The sequence below is a fragment of the Sinocyclocheilus grahami genome, unplaced genomic scaffold (assembly GCF_001515645.1).
Source record: "Sinocyclocheilus grahami isolate Dianchi unplaced genomic scaffold, SAMN03320097.WGS_v1.1 scaffold473.1, whole genome shotgun sequence".
In the NCBI taxonomy this organism is placed as follows: domain Eukaryota; kingdom Metazoa; phylum Chordata; class Actinopteri; order Cypriniformes; family Cyprinidae; genus Sinocyclocheilus; species Sinocyclocheilus grahami.
Window position 1 is genome coordinate 2,328,767 of NW_015505652.1, and position 16,649 is coordinate 2,345,415.

General features: G+C 38.7%; 2 protein-coding genes across 2 annotated transcripts; both read left to right on the plus strand.

The window, feature by feature from the left end:
* The first annotated feature begins 9,354 nt into the window (after nt 1-9,354).
* LOC107553506 (phosducin-like) lies at nt 9,355-13,579 on the plus strand. The gene is made up of 4 exons (XM_016235754.1): nt 9,355-9,476; nt 10,980-11,045; nt 11,898-12,046; nt 12,618-13,579. The coding sequence occupies exons 2-4, from the start codon at nt 10,997-10,999 to the stop codon at nt 13,131-13,133; spliced, it is 714 nt and encodes a 237-aa protein (XP_016091240.1). The 5' UTR covers nt 9,355-9,476; nt 10,980-10,996; the 3' UTR covers nt 13,134-13,579.
* A 1,073-nt stretch (nt 13,580-14,652) lies between these two features.
* LOC107553454 (phosducin-like) lies at nt 14,653-16,346 on the plus strand. Its single transcript, XM_016235644.1, has 2 exons — nt 14,653-14,814; nt 15,386-16,346. The coding sequence occupies exons 1-2, from the start codon at nt 14,653-14,655 to the stop codon at nt 15,899-15,901; spliced, it is 678 nt and encodes a 225-aa protein (XP_016091130.1). The 3' UTR covers nt 15,902-16,346.
* Nucleotides 16,347-16,649: the final 303 nt, after the last annotated feature.

Genomic DNA, 16,649 nt, shown 5'->3' on the forward strand with positions numbered 1-16,649 from the left:
GTTGGCTCGTATCTCCAATTTTGTGATCAGTCACCTGAAACTGGAATTTTTGATCGCTAAACTAAAACAAAGAGAAGGAAATCTCCATTCATACATCAATTTGGAAAAGAAGTCACTGGGAGAACAACCATGTCACATTCATTTTAGGTCAACACATACACTTAGTTCTGCATGTTGTATTGACCGCATTTGTCAAGCACAAGCAAGCTTTTGTAAAACTACAGCTCAACACAAATATGTTTTAGTTTAATTAATTATGGGGAAATAACTGTAACTACAAAACAAAATTTGGTCTCAAACTAGCACCCACATGTGATATTGTTCTTACATAAGCACATCACAAATCAGAATTTTAAAGTCAGTGTGAAATAAAATTATATTTTCTAAATGCACATCATTGGTCCTTTTTATGATCTTGTAATTCTCAATCAAAATATCATAACTTGATTTTTAGGTAAAAAGACAGACTTCTCTCTGGTGACGTATGCTGAACTTCCCCAATCATTTAATCCACTTAAACCCTGTCTCTTTCTTAAAAATCAACTTTACATTGTGTTTACATGTATTTGCCCTAAAATTTAGTTCAACCTCCTGAGGTTGACTGTCAACAATCTCTGAAGGTTGAATTCCTCTCAGTGACCATTTCTGACGCAAAAAAAGGTTTCACACCCTGTTTGGTCCCCTCTTCTGTAAAGTGCCACAAATACCTTAATTGAGTAATTTGGGAGATTTCCCATAACCAATATCTTGAGAGGAAACCCTGAAACAGAAAGGGTTTGTTTGAGACCCAGTGATAGCTCTAGCATCCTTTATACTTCCTGCACTCTGTTTGTATGAGGGGAATGTTTCCATGACACTTATACACAGGTTAACATACCATCCTGACATAGTCATTGCTGGAGCTTCCACATAAAAATGCATGTCAACAACAGGCATGTTCTCTAAATATCAGGTGTTGAAGTGCAAAAAAATAACAATATACAGGAAAATGACATAGCATTTGAGGTTATCAGAACCAAATTCTGGAAAGTAAATATTTCAAATTTTAGCTCTCCTCCTTATAATACAGTTATATTCAGTTAGCCTACTAATTTCGTATTTACTTTAATTGAAAATGTTGGTCATTTTTGGTTTAATATGTCTGTAAAACTGAACTATGATCAGGTAAGCAGGTTAAACTCACTTATTTACACCATGTAAACAGGGTGACTAACCCGATTTTGACTATGTAAACATTTTGAGGAGGCTTTAAGGAGAGATAGCAGTATGTTTAGCCGGTGATGTGAAGACATTTTAAGTTGAAGCAAATGGTTTGCCTAATTTGATTTATTTTGTTTATTTATAATTGCAAACACAACCAAAGATATGCACAAAACACTAAAACAACCCTGACATGTTGTGAAAACATCTTAAAGGTCAATACACACACATTTGTGCTCACATAAACACAAGTACACATCAAAAGGAAGCTACGTCACACAGCTCTTATCCAAGCATGACATACTGTATGTAGTGACAAGATTTTTCTTATCATGTTAAGATCATCAGAGACTCAGTATAAACTAATGAAAGTGACTGGGTGTGGCTTAAGATCAACCTTCCATTAAAAAAATCATAGTATATATATATATATATATATATATATATATATATATATATATATATATATATATATTTTTTTTTTTTACTTTTCTTTACTTACAGCTTGACAGCTGTCTAATTGCTGGATTTTCTCATGTCTCCCCTGAGGGTGTGATGGAAGAGGGTAAATCAGGCATAAAACCTGTGAAAAACAACTGTTTTTGAAGTGCATCATTTTGGACGTGTTGTCATATTTTCATGACAGTGATGCTATAGTAATGCATGGTATTGGTTAATATAGGCTGGAAGCTAAAAAGTTGTATGTTTGAAACCCACACAGGGTGAGACATGAGGTGTCACCATTGTGCCCTTAAGCACTAATAGTTCAAGAATAGTTCACCCAAAATTGCTTTTTTTCATTCCATGAATGGGGACAATGAGTATTCATGTTTAAAGGACACAAAAGGACCATAAAAGTACAAAAAGGTGGTCCGTATGACTTGTAAGTTAATATTCCATGCCTTCTAAAGCCATAGTTTTGTGTAGGCCTAATGACTGTAATGTATTTACTTACTGTATCTTTCATAAGTCTAGCAGTGTAGTGATTGGCACTCTCGAAACACTGCTTTATGAAGCTTAGGAAGTTTTGTGAATCTTGTGAAAAAACAAGCAAATGAGGTTTCTTACATCATACTTTTTAATGGATAGTTGCTGAAATGGCCATTTGTAAACTCGTGAACCAGTGTCTGGTTTTAATAGATCTCGGGTCAGTATTATAATGTAGGTTACATTTTAATTAATTGAAAGTTTCTATAGCCTATAAATAAAGGAGAATACTTTTTTGCGCAAAGAAAACAAAAATAACGACTTTGACCCAGATCTGGCGTAATGACATCATCACGCCGGATCTAGGTCAGTTCCGCCACATGCTCGCGTCATGATACTGTCATGAACGTCCACAAGTGAAGCAGTAGAGATGAAAATGTGGAATAAAGTCGTTATTTTTGTTTTCTTTGCGCAAAAAAAGTATTCTCGTAGCTTTGTAACTTTACAGATGAACCACTGATGTCACACGGACTACTTTGTCGATCATCTTGGCACTTTTCTGGACCTTGAACGTGGTAGTTACCTTGCTGTCTATGGGAGGGTCAGAGAGCCCTCAGATTTCATCAAAAATATCTTCAATTGTGTTCCAAAGATGAACGAAGGTCTTATGGGTTTGGAACAACACAAGGGTGAGTAATTAATTACAGAATTTTTCATTTTTGGGTGAACTAACCCTTTAAACGTCTGATTCATGAACGAATCATTCAGAGTTGTTTGTGAACTGAATCAAACGATTTAATAAAGAATCCAACTTCACGAATCGGATGAGTGTTTTCTCGTGAACTCACCAAGGAGATCTAGAGCTGATGTCAAGCTGTCAATTTTCGGTGAATAACGACTTAAATTGAGTTTTCTCACAAAAGTAGCGATAAACATATTTAACTCTTTAGCCTCTGATTTTGTGTTGTACGAAAGAAATAAAGTAAGTTAGCCTAGTACGAGTTTGGAACAACATGATGGTGAGTAGCTACATAATGACAGTATTTATGTTTCTAATAAGTATATGTCACAAACAACTGAAAAATGACTACTTATGGTGTCATTATTTATGTACTTAAGTTTAGGAGCGAACAGGAAGTGGTTGCTGTGTATGTACTGTCACCTGGTGGCTGTGAGGAAAACCTACATAAGTCATTGTTTCTCTTGCAGTGGGAGAAAGGGGGCCAGAGAAAAAAAAAATCTTAGCGAGAAAGGGGGCCACACACAGAGAGAGAGAGAGAGAAAAGCTTATGAATGAGCATTAGTAATCTATGAAAGTAAATGAATGAAATCGCTTTATGAGAAGTAGATATAGCACTTCCCCTGCGTAAGCAAAGACCCACTGAGCCACAGGTCAGGATTGCACAATACACGCACATGCACATCCGCACATAGTTTTAGCTTGAAAATACACTGTTGTGATCAGACACACAGTGGTGTCTGATTATATAGTGAAGGTAAGAGCTGTTTTTTTATTTATTATTTTGGATAAGTATAAGAAAACTTTTTCATTTGTTTCATTATTTGATAAAGGTGAAATATAAAAATATTACCAACATAATCCACTGAAAGCTGCATAAAATTAACAAATGCATATAATTTAAGGCATAATCAAGAAATCATGTTTGCTGTATGTTGTGTGTAATGTACAATTGAATGTGTGAAAGAGAATGCCTTTTTATTTTATTAATTTAATACCTAAATGTAATGCAAAATTAAAATGGAATAAAATTCAAGGAAATTAATTTCTTCAATGACAACAAATGAATTAAATATAATTGTATTTATTATTATATATATTTTATGTCCACAGAGCATCACCTCTTTTCAAACCATGACATCTGCATATTTTCAGAATCAGAATCAGAAGAGCTTTATTACCAAGTATGTTTACACACACAAGGAATTTGACTTGACGACAGGAGATTCCAGTGTAGAAGAAAGTACAAACATAGTGCAGACATATGGACTTTACTGTTAGCATCTTGAACTTGCTCACTCTGAGCGGAAGATTCAGACGACGCAAGTCCAGAATCGGATGTAAACCACCATCTTTTTTGGGCACAGCAAAATACCGGCTGTAAAAACCTGACTCCATCTGAGTGGGGGATAATTCTTCTATAGCCCCTTTCTCTAGGAGTGACACGATTTCCTGGCGTAACACCGCGGCCTGTCCAGGGCGTACTGTCGTGGGAAGAATCCTGCTGAAAGGGGGTTGCCCTTTCTGAAATTGTATGGTGTAACCGTGTCGAATGGTGCGTAGTACCCATTCCGAGACGTCGGGCAAGCATTTCCACGCGGCCCAAAAATCTGCTAGAGGTTTTAGACGCTCTATGTTCGGCAGTGGTCGAACTACAGGTGTCAAGACATCTGACTGCGGAAAGCCACTGGCGTCCGCGAGAACAGGTAGCATGGGCGGGGTTGATAAAAATCTCGCCTGAGTTTCCCGCATAGAGGAGTATGGGCATCCAAGAGCCCTGTCGGGCCAGCCATGCTCGCATGACCCTTGGGCTTTTTCTCGAGCTCTGAAGGCTGGGACGCGCGTGTCTGAGGAGGTGCTTGCCATGAAGACTCTATCTAAAACCGGGACGGTCAAGATCTGAGCAGGGAGGCCACATTGAGAGAGGTGGATACGCTTGTGCGGTCCGACCAAACTCTCCAAAGGAGGGCCTGGCCTCCGAAGACGAGCGAGGGAATCAGGAACTGCTGCTAGGAGCCTGAGAACGAGAGGCCATGGCTGTCGAACTCAGGTCTATCCGCTTGCGTTGGCGCGAGCGAACCGGTGGACGAGACCTAGGACCCCAATCCTTCCGAGGGGGTGCCATAGGTGATGGTTCACTACGCTGAACCTCCCGATGATGGTGTAGAGAGGATGAGCGTGAACGGACCATTGGTGGTTGACGCTCTGCTTCCCTGGGCCTACGCAGAATGAGCTGGCGAAAAGTGGCAGACTGCTGTTTTGCAGCCCAAAACTTATCCACCACGGTGGTGACTGAATCTCCAAATAGGCAGTCTTTAGAAATGGGAGCATCCAAGAGAAAAGTTTTGTCCTTTTCTTTGATGTCTGTGAGAGTGAGCCAAAGGTGGCGCTCAACTGACACCATACCTGCCATGGACCTACCCACTGCTCGAGCTGTATATTTGGTAGCTCTAAGCGCCAAATCTGCAGCTCTCCTGAGCTCCTTAACAGCCTCGGGAGTGAGGCCTTCCCCTTCATCCAGCTCCTTGAGAAGCTCTGCCTGATAGGCTTGAAGCACACCCATGGAATGTAGTGTGGCCGCAGCCTGCCCAGCGGCCATGTACGATTTCCTGATTAAACTGGAAGCGATCCTACATGGCTTGGATGGCAACGTAGGGCGCGACTTCCAAGATGGAGCTGAATTAGGCGCGAGGTGTGTGGCGAGAGTCTCTTCGACGGCCGGCATTGCCCCGTAACCGTGATCTGACATTTTAGACACGGTGGCAAAATCAGCGGCAGCGGCGTTTGTAATACGCGCCGAAAAAGGCTGCTTCCAAGACCTCGAAACCTCTTGGTGGAGGTCCTGAAAGAAGGGAAGAGGCCTACGGGGCTGGGATGGAGTCCAATTTAGATTGGGCCTGGTCTTGCATCGGCTCATAGTCCCAGTCTAATCCCAACTTGCCCACCGCGCGCGTCATAACATCTAACAACTCATTGTAAGACGGGGAATTGCGTTTCTCCCGTCCGCTCGGAGGGAGAGAACTGCAGGATTCTGCCATTAAATCCTCTGAATCAGAGGCCGCGGTGGACAACACATCACCATCATACAGCTCACAACCGAAGGAAACCGCATTACGGGCCTCCAGGGTAGGCCGCAAATCGTCATTGATGAAGACAACCGGCTTGACATAATGGTTTTGGAGCTCTTGAACATGGCCGGGCGAGAGCGAGAGGAAAGGAGAATACTCCGAATACTCCTACGTTTACAACGTTCTCCATGTGCTCTGACTCGCATGCGTCACCCCAAGCGATCGTCTCATGCGGCGCCTCGGCAACCACAGAAACAGATTGGCGGGAGTTAGACGTAAGGCCTTTCGAAAAGGCCGCGAGCCTCGAGCGCAAAACTTTTAGCCACAGGCTATCACAGTGTTGACAATTGGATAGGCCGCTAAGCGCAGCTTGAGCGTGATTACGGCCCAAGCATAGCACGCACCTGTCATGTGTGTCTCCTGCTGTGATGAACCTGTCACACGGCTCGATGCACTTCCTATGGCTCATCGTGTCCGCTGAGAGGAGTAAACTGCTCTTTTTCTTTTGAAGAAATAGCTGAGAACACGACGAAAACGCTTTCCAACGGGCGACAGATGATTCGCTTCCTGAAGGAATTGAAATCTGATGAAATAGCACGCGGCACGCTAATATAGCATACGTTACATATGCGTGAGGGGCGGTGCTAGGCGCTATTTGGCCAATAAATTGGTGTGATGGTATAAGGGCTTCAGACATTCGTCACACCGTGGGTGTTCCCAAAGCGATGACGTCATCGCAGCATTGAAGTGACCTATGGGAGGGAACTAATAGAGAGATGGTGAGTTAGTGCACATAATTTCCTGGTAGAGATTAGATTTGTAAAGCAGAGTTCAGCCAGAATGGGTCTGCTATAGACGCATATTATCAGACACATACTAGCGTGCATAAATGAGTGTTTTCTCAGTCTGACCAGCGGAAATATAAAGCCCTTGAGAAATTCTGGCCCCTTTACTTTAAAGCAATCTTGGACTTTCAGATACTTCCTGTTCACTGTAAATGGTAACGTGGGTGTGATGGGACAGAGAGGCGTAACTAAATCTTTTGTAGGTCATTGTGATGCAGCTTCATTCATATGAAAGGTAAAAAATAGAAACTCCACTGTGGTCATCAAGCTCTGAGTCAGTGGTTTTTATAAAGTGGATCATAATAGTCTCAAAACAAGTCTATGTTTTGAAGCACATACTGGCTTTAGTTTACATGTAGATACGTGTAGAAAGGCTATGGGAGTGTTTCCTGTCTATTGTTTCAAAAGAGAGCACATACTTAATAATTTTTAAAGGGATAGTTCTCTCAAAAAGGAAAAGAGTTAATGGGAGATGAGTCAATATAATATTTTTGTGGTAATCAGCATGCTGTATATTGAGATTAATTCATATATTTCTTAATCCGGAGTCCTGTTAAGGCAAGAAATGTGACTGAAATTGGCAATCTTATTTATCTCTCAAAGGTATGCTAACCTTCATGCAATGTCTATGCTGTGTAGAAAAGACTATGTTAATTTGTCTTGTTTTGTTTTTCTAAAAGCAATTCAAAAGCAGAAGCCTGGGTCACAACTCTATGTTGTTATGATGGTGCCATGGCAATCCCTGATAGGAATCCTAATGGGGTTTACCTACATTTGCACCACACCCAATTACAATGACAATCTGTTTGAACTACTGAGAGGGGGTGGCAGGCACACACTCACCTGCTGGTGATCCCGATATGGGTGTGTATCCATGAGCAGGAAAAATAAATCCGCTTTTACCTCACATGACTAATAACTGGCAGTTCACCTCCCACACCTCAGGTTTGTCAAAACCACTCTTTGATCAGCACTAATGTCACTACAAAAAGCAAATACAGAAAGGAAAGTACATATAGTATCACCATTGCATTGCACCATTTTTTATTAAAACAGAATCCTATTTCTCTGTTGACTGATGCGGTACAGTTATACAGTTATTCCAAGTCATATTCCTCCATGGAACATTGTGACATTCAGTGCAAAAACGGAAGGAATGGAGAATGAAAGAAACTCTTAACTGTAGTTCCAGTAAGGATTTCGTAATAAACTGTGTGGTTTAAATTCAAAGAATTTTATAAAAACAAAGCTTGAGTCATACAATGTATAAAGTCATAATGATATGTCATGCTACACCATAGTAAAAACCTAACCACAACTTCCACTTTTAGTTTCCTAGAAAGTCAGCATTAGCTTCCAATAAATGAGAAATATACAGTTTTTCTTCACCCATTTGAAAGATTTTTATGGCCAAAATCACTGAGCTGTATCAGACCGAAATGTTTAAAGTTTTTGAGCAACATGTAAATTCAACACAATTTTCATATTTTATTAAATCTGCGTATTTTACTGAATTCTTAAAATATGAAAACATAATTTGAAAACGTACATATAATTTTATGTTTATGGACAAAATCTGTTTTTTTTTTTTAATAATGAAAAGAGAAAATTTATGTTTTTTTTAATGTGTGTGTGTGTGTGTGTTTGAGAACAGTAAAATTATGTCATATTAAGTGACGGGTTAATTTAAGTAAATCATTTTTGTTTGTGTTTGTGTTGTCAGGATATACACAGGAAGGATACAGCGAGGAATAGTTAGGCTGAAAAGATGAGTGTTTTCACACTAATGAGGTCAATCCTGTATATGTACCATCTGTGCATTTACATTCACTGAGCCGGTGCCAGTCAGTGCTGCTATATCTCCTCGCTCTCATTCTTTCTCTTTCTCTTTCTCTCTTTCCCTTACCCAGATTCTCCTAATTTATCTATCCATCTCTCCACCCTTTCAGTATTTAGTAACTACAATGCATATTTCAATAAAAACTGAAATGTGTAAATGTAAATATATACACTACCATTCAAATAAGTCTCTTTTGCGTACCAAGGCTGCTCAAAATACAGTAAAAATACAGTAATATTGTTAAATATTAGAATTTAAAATAACTGTTTTCTACTTTGTATTTTAAAATGTGATCTGCTCCTGTGATGGCATCCATCAGATGCCAGTGATATTCTTTTTACCAACTGCTGAGTTACACGCTGACTCAGTCTGAACTTTAAACTTATGCACAGAAAAACACTTAAATCATTAGCCATACAGTCTAAAGATTGAATTTACTGTTAGCCAGTTTAACACTGCTCAAATCTCTGCACATAAATGATTCTGCAAGCAAGCAGATCTGATGTAGCTTGTCAGAAACCAAAACTTTTTTCTTCCATGTTAGCATACATTTTTCAACTATTATCCCCGTCTTCCCCATATGTTCTCAGTATCTTGTATACCACTCTCCTCTCACAGCTATGGTATACCTTTGTCTTTGGTTGTGTTCTGAATAGTGTCTAATTACTGCACATAAATCCTCTTAAGTGCCCTGTGCTATTTCTGCATAGGAGCACAGAGTTGTCCAATGTGTCTTGACTTAAGAAAGCTTCTTTGTGCCCTCCCCATGCACACTCAAAAAAGCATGAAGGACAAGCTAATGGTGATAGTGACCACGTAACAGCTCACTGAAGGGACGTATTCGGACCGTAAAAGAGGTGAGTAGGCAACTGTTTGATTTAACAGGTTTCTGTGGGACCAGACTGATTTACTCATGCAGTTACAGAACATTTCAGCTTCATGCTTAAATGCATCTTTTCCTGTTTGTTATGTTTTACAGCTTTAAGTGAGTCGCAGCGTTATTTAACTAAAGCCTAATCATAGGCCTGATTATACTTTTGATGAGCTGTGATGTTACAGATGAATGGATTGCGTGAAACAAAGTCTACTTTGATTTGATTTGCATGCTAAAGTGACAGCATAATTCCTGTTTTTCTATGAATCTAAATCAAACCTTGGAGCTGGCATTAAGTGGTTTGTTCAGATACTTTGATGTACTGTAGATAGCGGTAGTGTTGTCTACGGTATATTTATCTCAGAAAACTATGCAAAAGTTCATGCCATGTTTATCATTTTGCATGATTCAACAAGACTTCAAGATTCAGATCAGATTGAATGAAAAACATTCAAAAAGACTTTGATAAACGAATAAAGACTCAAAGGAGCTAAAAGCAGTAAAGCAAAGCCATAATCATGTAACTGCATGAAAATATTGTTGTTTTGTTATAAAAATACAAATCGAAAACACCACTTTTCAAGAACCAAACTGAAATGGAAGACTATTCATAATACCATGCTTTTAAAAGAGTATTTTTCTCAAACAATAAGCGTACAGTAAGAGTAATCTGTGTGCACAAACCAAGCATCAACATTTGAAAGAAATAACAAAGAAAACTGAGGCAAACTCCAAAGCTGTCATATAGGATTTCCTTGGTTGCCATCTGAGCTGAGGCATTGCATCATAGCTGTAATCTCAATTAGCGATCAGTGATTTACTGAGAGCAGTGAAAGGTACAATGAAGGAGGTTTGAGGCCAGAGGCTCGCGGGGCAAAATGAAGACTCTGAGCTCTAGTATTAAACTGCTAATCTGCTGCAGCATGAGCTTTATCTGATCTCGGTCTCAACAACCTCATATGAAAAAGATCAGTTTAATGACGGACCTGAACGCAACCAAATATGTTCTGCATTGTTGATTTTAATGTTGGCATTAAGGTGGTATATAATAAAGTTTTATGCATTTGCAATGGTATTGCTTGTAGAATTAAATAGAATCAAAGAAATGTGCGTTAAAAAGAATGACAATTAAACTGACTTAATGCGATTTAAAGTGTCTGGGTTGAAATGGTAATTTATGCATATTGTAAATTATTTGAGGACAGTTAATTTGTCATTCCATGACATCATATCGACGACGCCCACTTGTGCAAATAAATTGGATCAAGGAGTAATCTGATCTTCTTACTCTTAGTAAACCTAATATCTTCCAAGAAAGAGCGATCAGGTACAGCGACACAGAGACACTGTCCACATGCCAACATTTCAATGAAGTTTTGATGCTATATCTTGTTCGAATTAAATGAAGATTGAATGTATCTTGCCTTCCTGAAAAAGTAATGCAACAAAAGAAAATTTTATTTATTTATAAAACGTTTTTCCACAGATAATCAGCTAATAAAAATGTCTGACAGAATCGTAGATGAGGAACCAGCGGCTGTCACTCACACAGGTCAGTATGGTTCTTATTGTTTTGTGAGACTGTAAAATGAATGGATCATATAGGGAAAGTGATCTAATGTATTAAGAGCATGCAGAATGAAGACGGAAAGGTCTAAACTGGAGTTTGCAAATTGATGAAAAGCAATTAATTAATTAAATCATAAAATTACTAGAAAACAACAAAAAAATTATTTGTTTGCCTGCATGCCACATGACCATTTACCAACATTAGCGAACCATGTGCATGAACTTACGAATGTGCTTTTGAATGATTGAAATTAATTCAGGGGTTCTTCAAGGAACTATTTTTGGTCAAAGGAGTTGGTCGAAGCCTGAATCCTTGCGTTATGGTTGCCAGCTTCCCATTGTGAACAACTTGGTGTTCTTGTGAAGAAATGAAAGAAACACATTCAACCCTAAGATAGGAACCAGGAAATTTTGAGGCCCGATTATAATTGTAATTACTGAACACAATTTGAAACAACATCAGTGTCTGGACATTTCCCCCATATAAGTCAAATTGGAGATAAAATACATTTCTATAAAATATGTCTGACCTGAACTGAACTGATATCATCCACTGCTGAAAGTGAACTAACTACGGTAGGCTATTGCTTGTCTTTTGATTTATGGTTGGCTTGCTGCAATTACTTATAACAGATTAAATTTGTTGAACTTAAATATCCAACTTAACTAAACTAAGCTAAACTTATAATTTTAAGTAAAGCACAAACTTCAAACAAAACATCATTACTTATTCTAATGTTGAATTTTAAGTTGTGATTAATTGCAGCAATCATTTTTTACAGTATAAGTATTGATGTAATTCACTCATCTATTCATTCACTTATGGTATCTCTAGGACCAAAGGGTGTCATCAATGACTGGCGTAAATTTAAACTGGAGAGCATGGACCAGGAGGCTCTGCCTCCCAACAAGAGGGAGCTTCTAAGACAGATGTCGTCCCCCCACAAACCCAGAGACTCCTGTGTGGGTGGATTCAATCGCAAGGTTGCCTCATCTGACCATGATTTCAAAATAAAAATGAGCTCTTTGAAGAAAAACAATGCTTTTCTAAATTAGACTGCAAGTGCATTCCAAAAATGTATGATAAGTCTCTATGTATAATATTACTTTGGTCAAAAGTAACTAACACCAAACTATACTAAAACATTGCTATATAGTTATATATTCTGTACGCATATAAAGAATTTAGAGGTTGCAAACTGAGGTTCAGGGATCCGCTATGGCTATGGACTACATAGAGGTGACAAATATTTTTATAAAATGTAATTTAAAAAAAAAATCTGTTAAAATTTGTGTTAAAATATATTTATCGACTATTCAGTACAATGACCATATAAAAGCCAGTTGTTTAATTTCAGAAACAGTATATTTTCTTTACATCATGCATATTATTTTTATTGAGTTCCTCAAAAGAGGTCATCATGTTTGGCGGGTCTTTGACATCAAAACATGATTTAATGGATTAACTTCCAAATTTAAATGCAGTTGTCTCTCCCAAAAATCTGCATTGGCCTTAAAAGCGTTGAATTTTCCTGCTTTTTTTTTCACTTCCCAGATGAGCGCTCAGGAGTATGAGCTGATAAAGGAAGATGATGAGAAAAGTCTGCGTAAGTACCGCAAGCAATGCATGGAGGAGATGCATGAGAGCCTGAGCTTCGGGCCCAAATTTGAGGGTGTGTACGACCTTGACAGTGGCGAGGCCTTCCTGGAGGTCATTGAGAAGGAGCACCGGCTCACAGTGGTGGTGGTGCACATCTTCAATGATGGAGTGCAGGGGTGCGAGGTGCTTAACAGTTGCATGGATTGCCTGGCCACAGAATATCCCAGCGTTAAATTCTGCCGCATTAGCGCCGCCGCCACTGGAGCTGGGGAGCGTTTCTCAGATGATGTGCTGCCCGCCTTGTTAGTGTACAAGGCTGGAGAGCTTCTGGGGAACTTCCTGACTGTTACGCAGCATTTCAGCGAGGAGTTCTTTGCTACCGATGTAGAGGCCTTCCTCAATGAGTATGGACTGCTGCCAGAGAAGGAATGTGGCCCTGGAGCTGACGAGGATGAAGCAGATGTGGAGTGATGAAATATAGCAGAAAGTAAGAATGGATTAAATGAATGGGAGGAAAGTTTTTCTGAATATGACAAGAATACGTTTCATTATTCTTCCAGCTAACATGATGAGATGCTTCCGTGTGCACATGCAGCTCAGGGTAAAGATCTCTTTGAGCACAGTAGAGAAAACGACTGAATGTTTTGTACAGAAAAACAAGAAATGGAATAAAGCCGAGAAAGATAATGAGATATTCAACTATCATGTTTTCTCATATAAACAAATAGACAACTGCATGAATATGAAATAGATAAGAATGAATTAGTGTCATGTGGAATACTTATGCACATATTGTACATGTGATTGCATGTAGCCAAAGATGATGCAAATGGGAATGGTCCATGATTGGTTCTTCTTAAATGAATAGTTCGCCCAAAAATTTAAAATTAATGAAAATATACTCACCCTCTCTTGCCATTCAAGATGTAGTTTGTTTCTTCACTAGAATAGATTTGGAGAAATTTAGCATTACATCACTTGCTCACAAATGAATGCTCTGCAGTGAATGGGTGCCATCAGAATGAGAGTCCAAACAGCTGATAAAAACATCACAAGAGTCCAGGCATTCACACTACTGCAGTCTGTTAATTAGCGTCTTTTGAAGTGAAATGCTACATGTTTGTAAGAAATAAATCAAGGCATTTTAACTTTAAACCGTTGCTTCTGGCCAAAATACGAATCGGTAATCCATAAAAATGCTTCCTTCCGTGAAAAAATCCATCCCTTGTGTTTTCACATCAAAATCACAAGACATCATCATAATCATAAGACATATTTGTTTTGAAAATTTGTAGATTTTCACTTCACAAGGCATTCATCGATGGACTGGAGTTGTGTGGATTACTTTTGGATTATTGTGATGTTCTTTTTAGCTGTTTGGACTCTCATTCTGATGGCACACATTCACTGCAGAGGATCCATTGGTTGTTACTGTAAATTGGTTTGGTTGGAATTTTGCATAAACTAGGATGTTTTATGTAAACTGTATTTTTAGGCATACATAAATAAATGCAAATGGAAACATTAAACATTTCCCCTGCCTGCATTTAGTTAAAAAAAGATATTAATTATACACATGGTCCACTTGCACACAAATTATATGCAGTGTTGGGGGTAACGCATTACAAGTAACGCGAGTTACGTAATCAGATTACTTTTTTCAAGTAACTAGTAAAGTAACGCATTACTTTTTAATTTACAAGAGAATATCTGAGTTACTTTTTCAAAAAAGTAATGCAAGTTACTTTTTTTCAATTTATTGATTGACAGCTCTGGTGTCCCCATGTTAAGAGAAATCAGAAGATGTTACTGTAGTTCTAAAATAAATATGAATATGCATTAATTCATCTCACTCACAAAAAAACACAGATTCAGTATTCCTCAAAATGAATAAAAATAATGCAACTCAGAAATAACACAAACCTGCAATAATTAAATGTTAAACAACACAAATATCCTTTATGTATTTAATCCCTCTATTCATTCACTTATGGTATCTCTAGGACCAAAGGGTGTCATCAATGACTGGCGTAAATTTAAACTGGAGAGCATGGACCAGGAGGCTCTGCCTCCCAACAAGAGGGAGCTTCTAAGACAGATGTCGTCCCCCCACAAACCCAGAGACTCCTGTGTGGGTGGATTCAATCGCAAGGTTGCCTCATCTGACCATGATTTCAAAATAAAAATGAGCTCTTTGAAGAAAAACAATGCTTTTCTAAATTAGACTGCAAGTGCATTCCAAAAATGTATGATAAGTCTCTATGTATAATATTACTTTGGTCAAAAGTAACTAACACCAAACTATACTAAAACATTGCTATATAGTTATATATTCTGTACGCATATAAAGAATTTAGAGGTTGCAAACTGAGGTTCAGGGATCCGCTATGGCTATGGACTACATAGAGGTGACAAATATTTTTATAAAATGTAATTTTAAAAAAAAATCTGTTAAAATTTGTGTTAAAATATATTTATCGACTATTCAGTACAATGACCATATAAAAGCCAGTTGTTTAATTTCAGAAACAGTATATTTTCTTTACATCATGCATATTATTTTTATTGAGTTCCTCAAAAGAGGTCATCATGTTTGGCGGGTCTTTGACATCAAAACATGATTTAATGGATTAACTTCCAAATTTAAATGCAGTTGTCTCTCCCAAAAATCTGCATTGGCCTTAAAAGCGTTGAATTTTCCTGCTTTTTTTTTCACTTCCCAGATGAGCGCTCAGGAGTATGAGCTGATAAAGGAAGATGATGAGAAAAGTCTGCGTAAGTACCGCAAGCAATGCATGGAGGAGATGCATGAGAGCCTGAGCTTCGGGCCCAAATTTGAGGGTGTGTACGACCTTGACAGTGGCGAGGCCTTCCTGGAGGTCATTGAGAAGGAGCACCGGCTCACAGTGGTGGTGGTGCACATCTTCAATGATGGAGTGCAGGGGTGCGAGGTGCTTAACAGTTGCATGGATTGCCTGGCCACAGAATATCCCAGCGTTAAATTCTGCCGCATTAGCGCCGCCGCCACTGGAGCTGGGGAGCGTTTCTCAGATGATGTGCTGCCCGCCTTGTTAGTGTACAAGGCTGGAGAGCTTCTGGGGAACTTCCTGACTGTTACGCAGCATTTCAGCGAGGAGTTCTTTGCTACCGATGTAGAGGCCTTCCTCAATGAGTATGGACTGCTGCCAGAGAAGGAATGTGGCCCTGGAGCTGACGAGGATGAAGCAGATGTGGAGTGATGAAATATAGCAGAAAGTAAGAATGGATTAAATGAATGGGAGGAAAGTTTTTCTGAATATGACAAGAATACGTTTCATTATTCTTCCAGCTAACATGATGAGATGCTTCCGTGTGCACATGCAGCTCAGGGTAAAGATCTCTTTGAGCACAGTAGAGAAAACGACTGAATGTTTTGTACAGAAAAACAAGAAATGGAATAAAGCCGAGAAAGATAATGAGATATTCAACTATCATGTTTTCTCATATAAACAAATAGACAACTGCATGAATATGAAATAGATAAGAATGAATTAGTGTCATGTGGAATACTTATGCACATATTGTACATGTGATTGCATGTAGCCAAAGATGATGCAAATGGGAATGGTCCATGATTGGTTCTTCTTAAATGAATAGTTCGCCCAAAAATTTAAAATTAATGAAAATATACTCACCCTCTCTTGCCATTCAAGATGTAGTTTGTTTCTTCACTAGAATAGATTTGGAGAAATTTAGCATTACATCACTTGCTCACAAATGAATGCTCTGCAGTGAATGGGTGCCATCAGAATGAGAGTCCAAACAGCTGATAAAAACATCACAAGAGTCCAGGCATTCACACTACTGCAGTCTGTTAATTAGCGTCTTTTGAAGTGAAATGCTACATGTTTGTAAGAAATAAATCAAGGCATTTTAACTTTAAACCGTTGCTTCTGGCCAAAATACGAATCGGTAATCCATAAAAATGCTTCCTTCCGTGAAAAAATC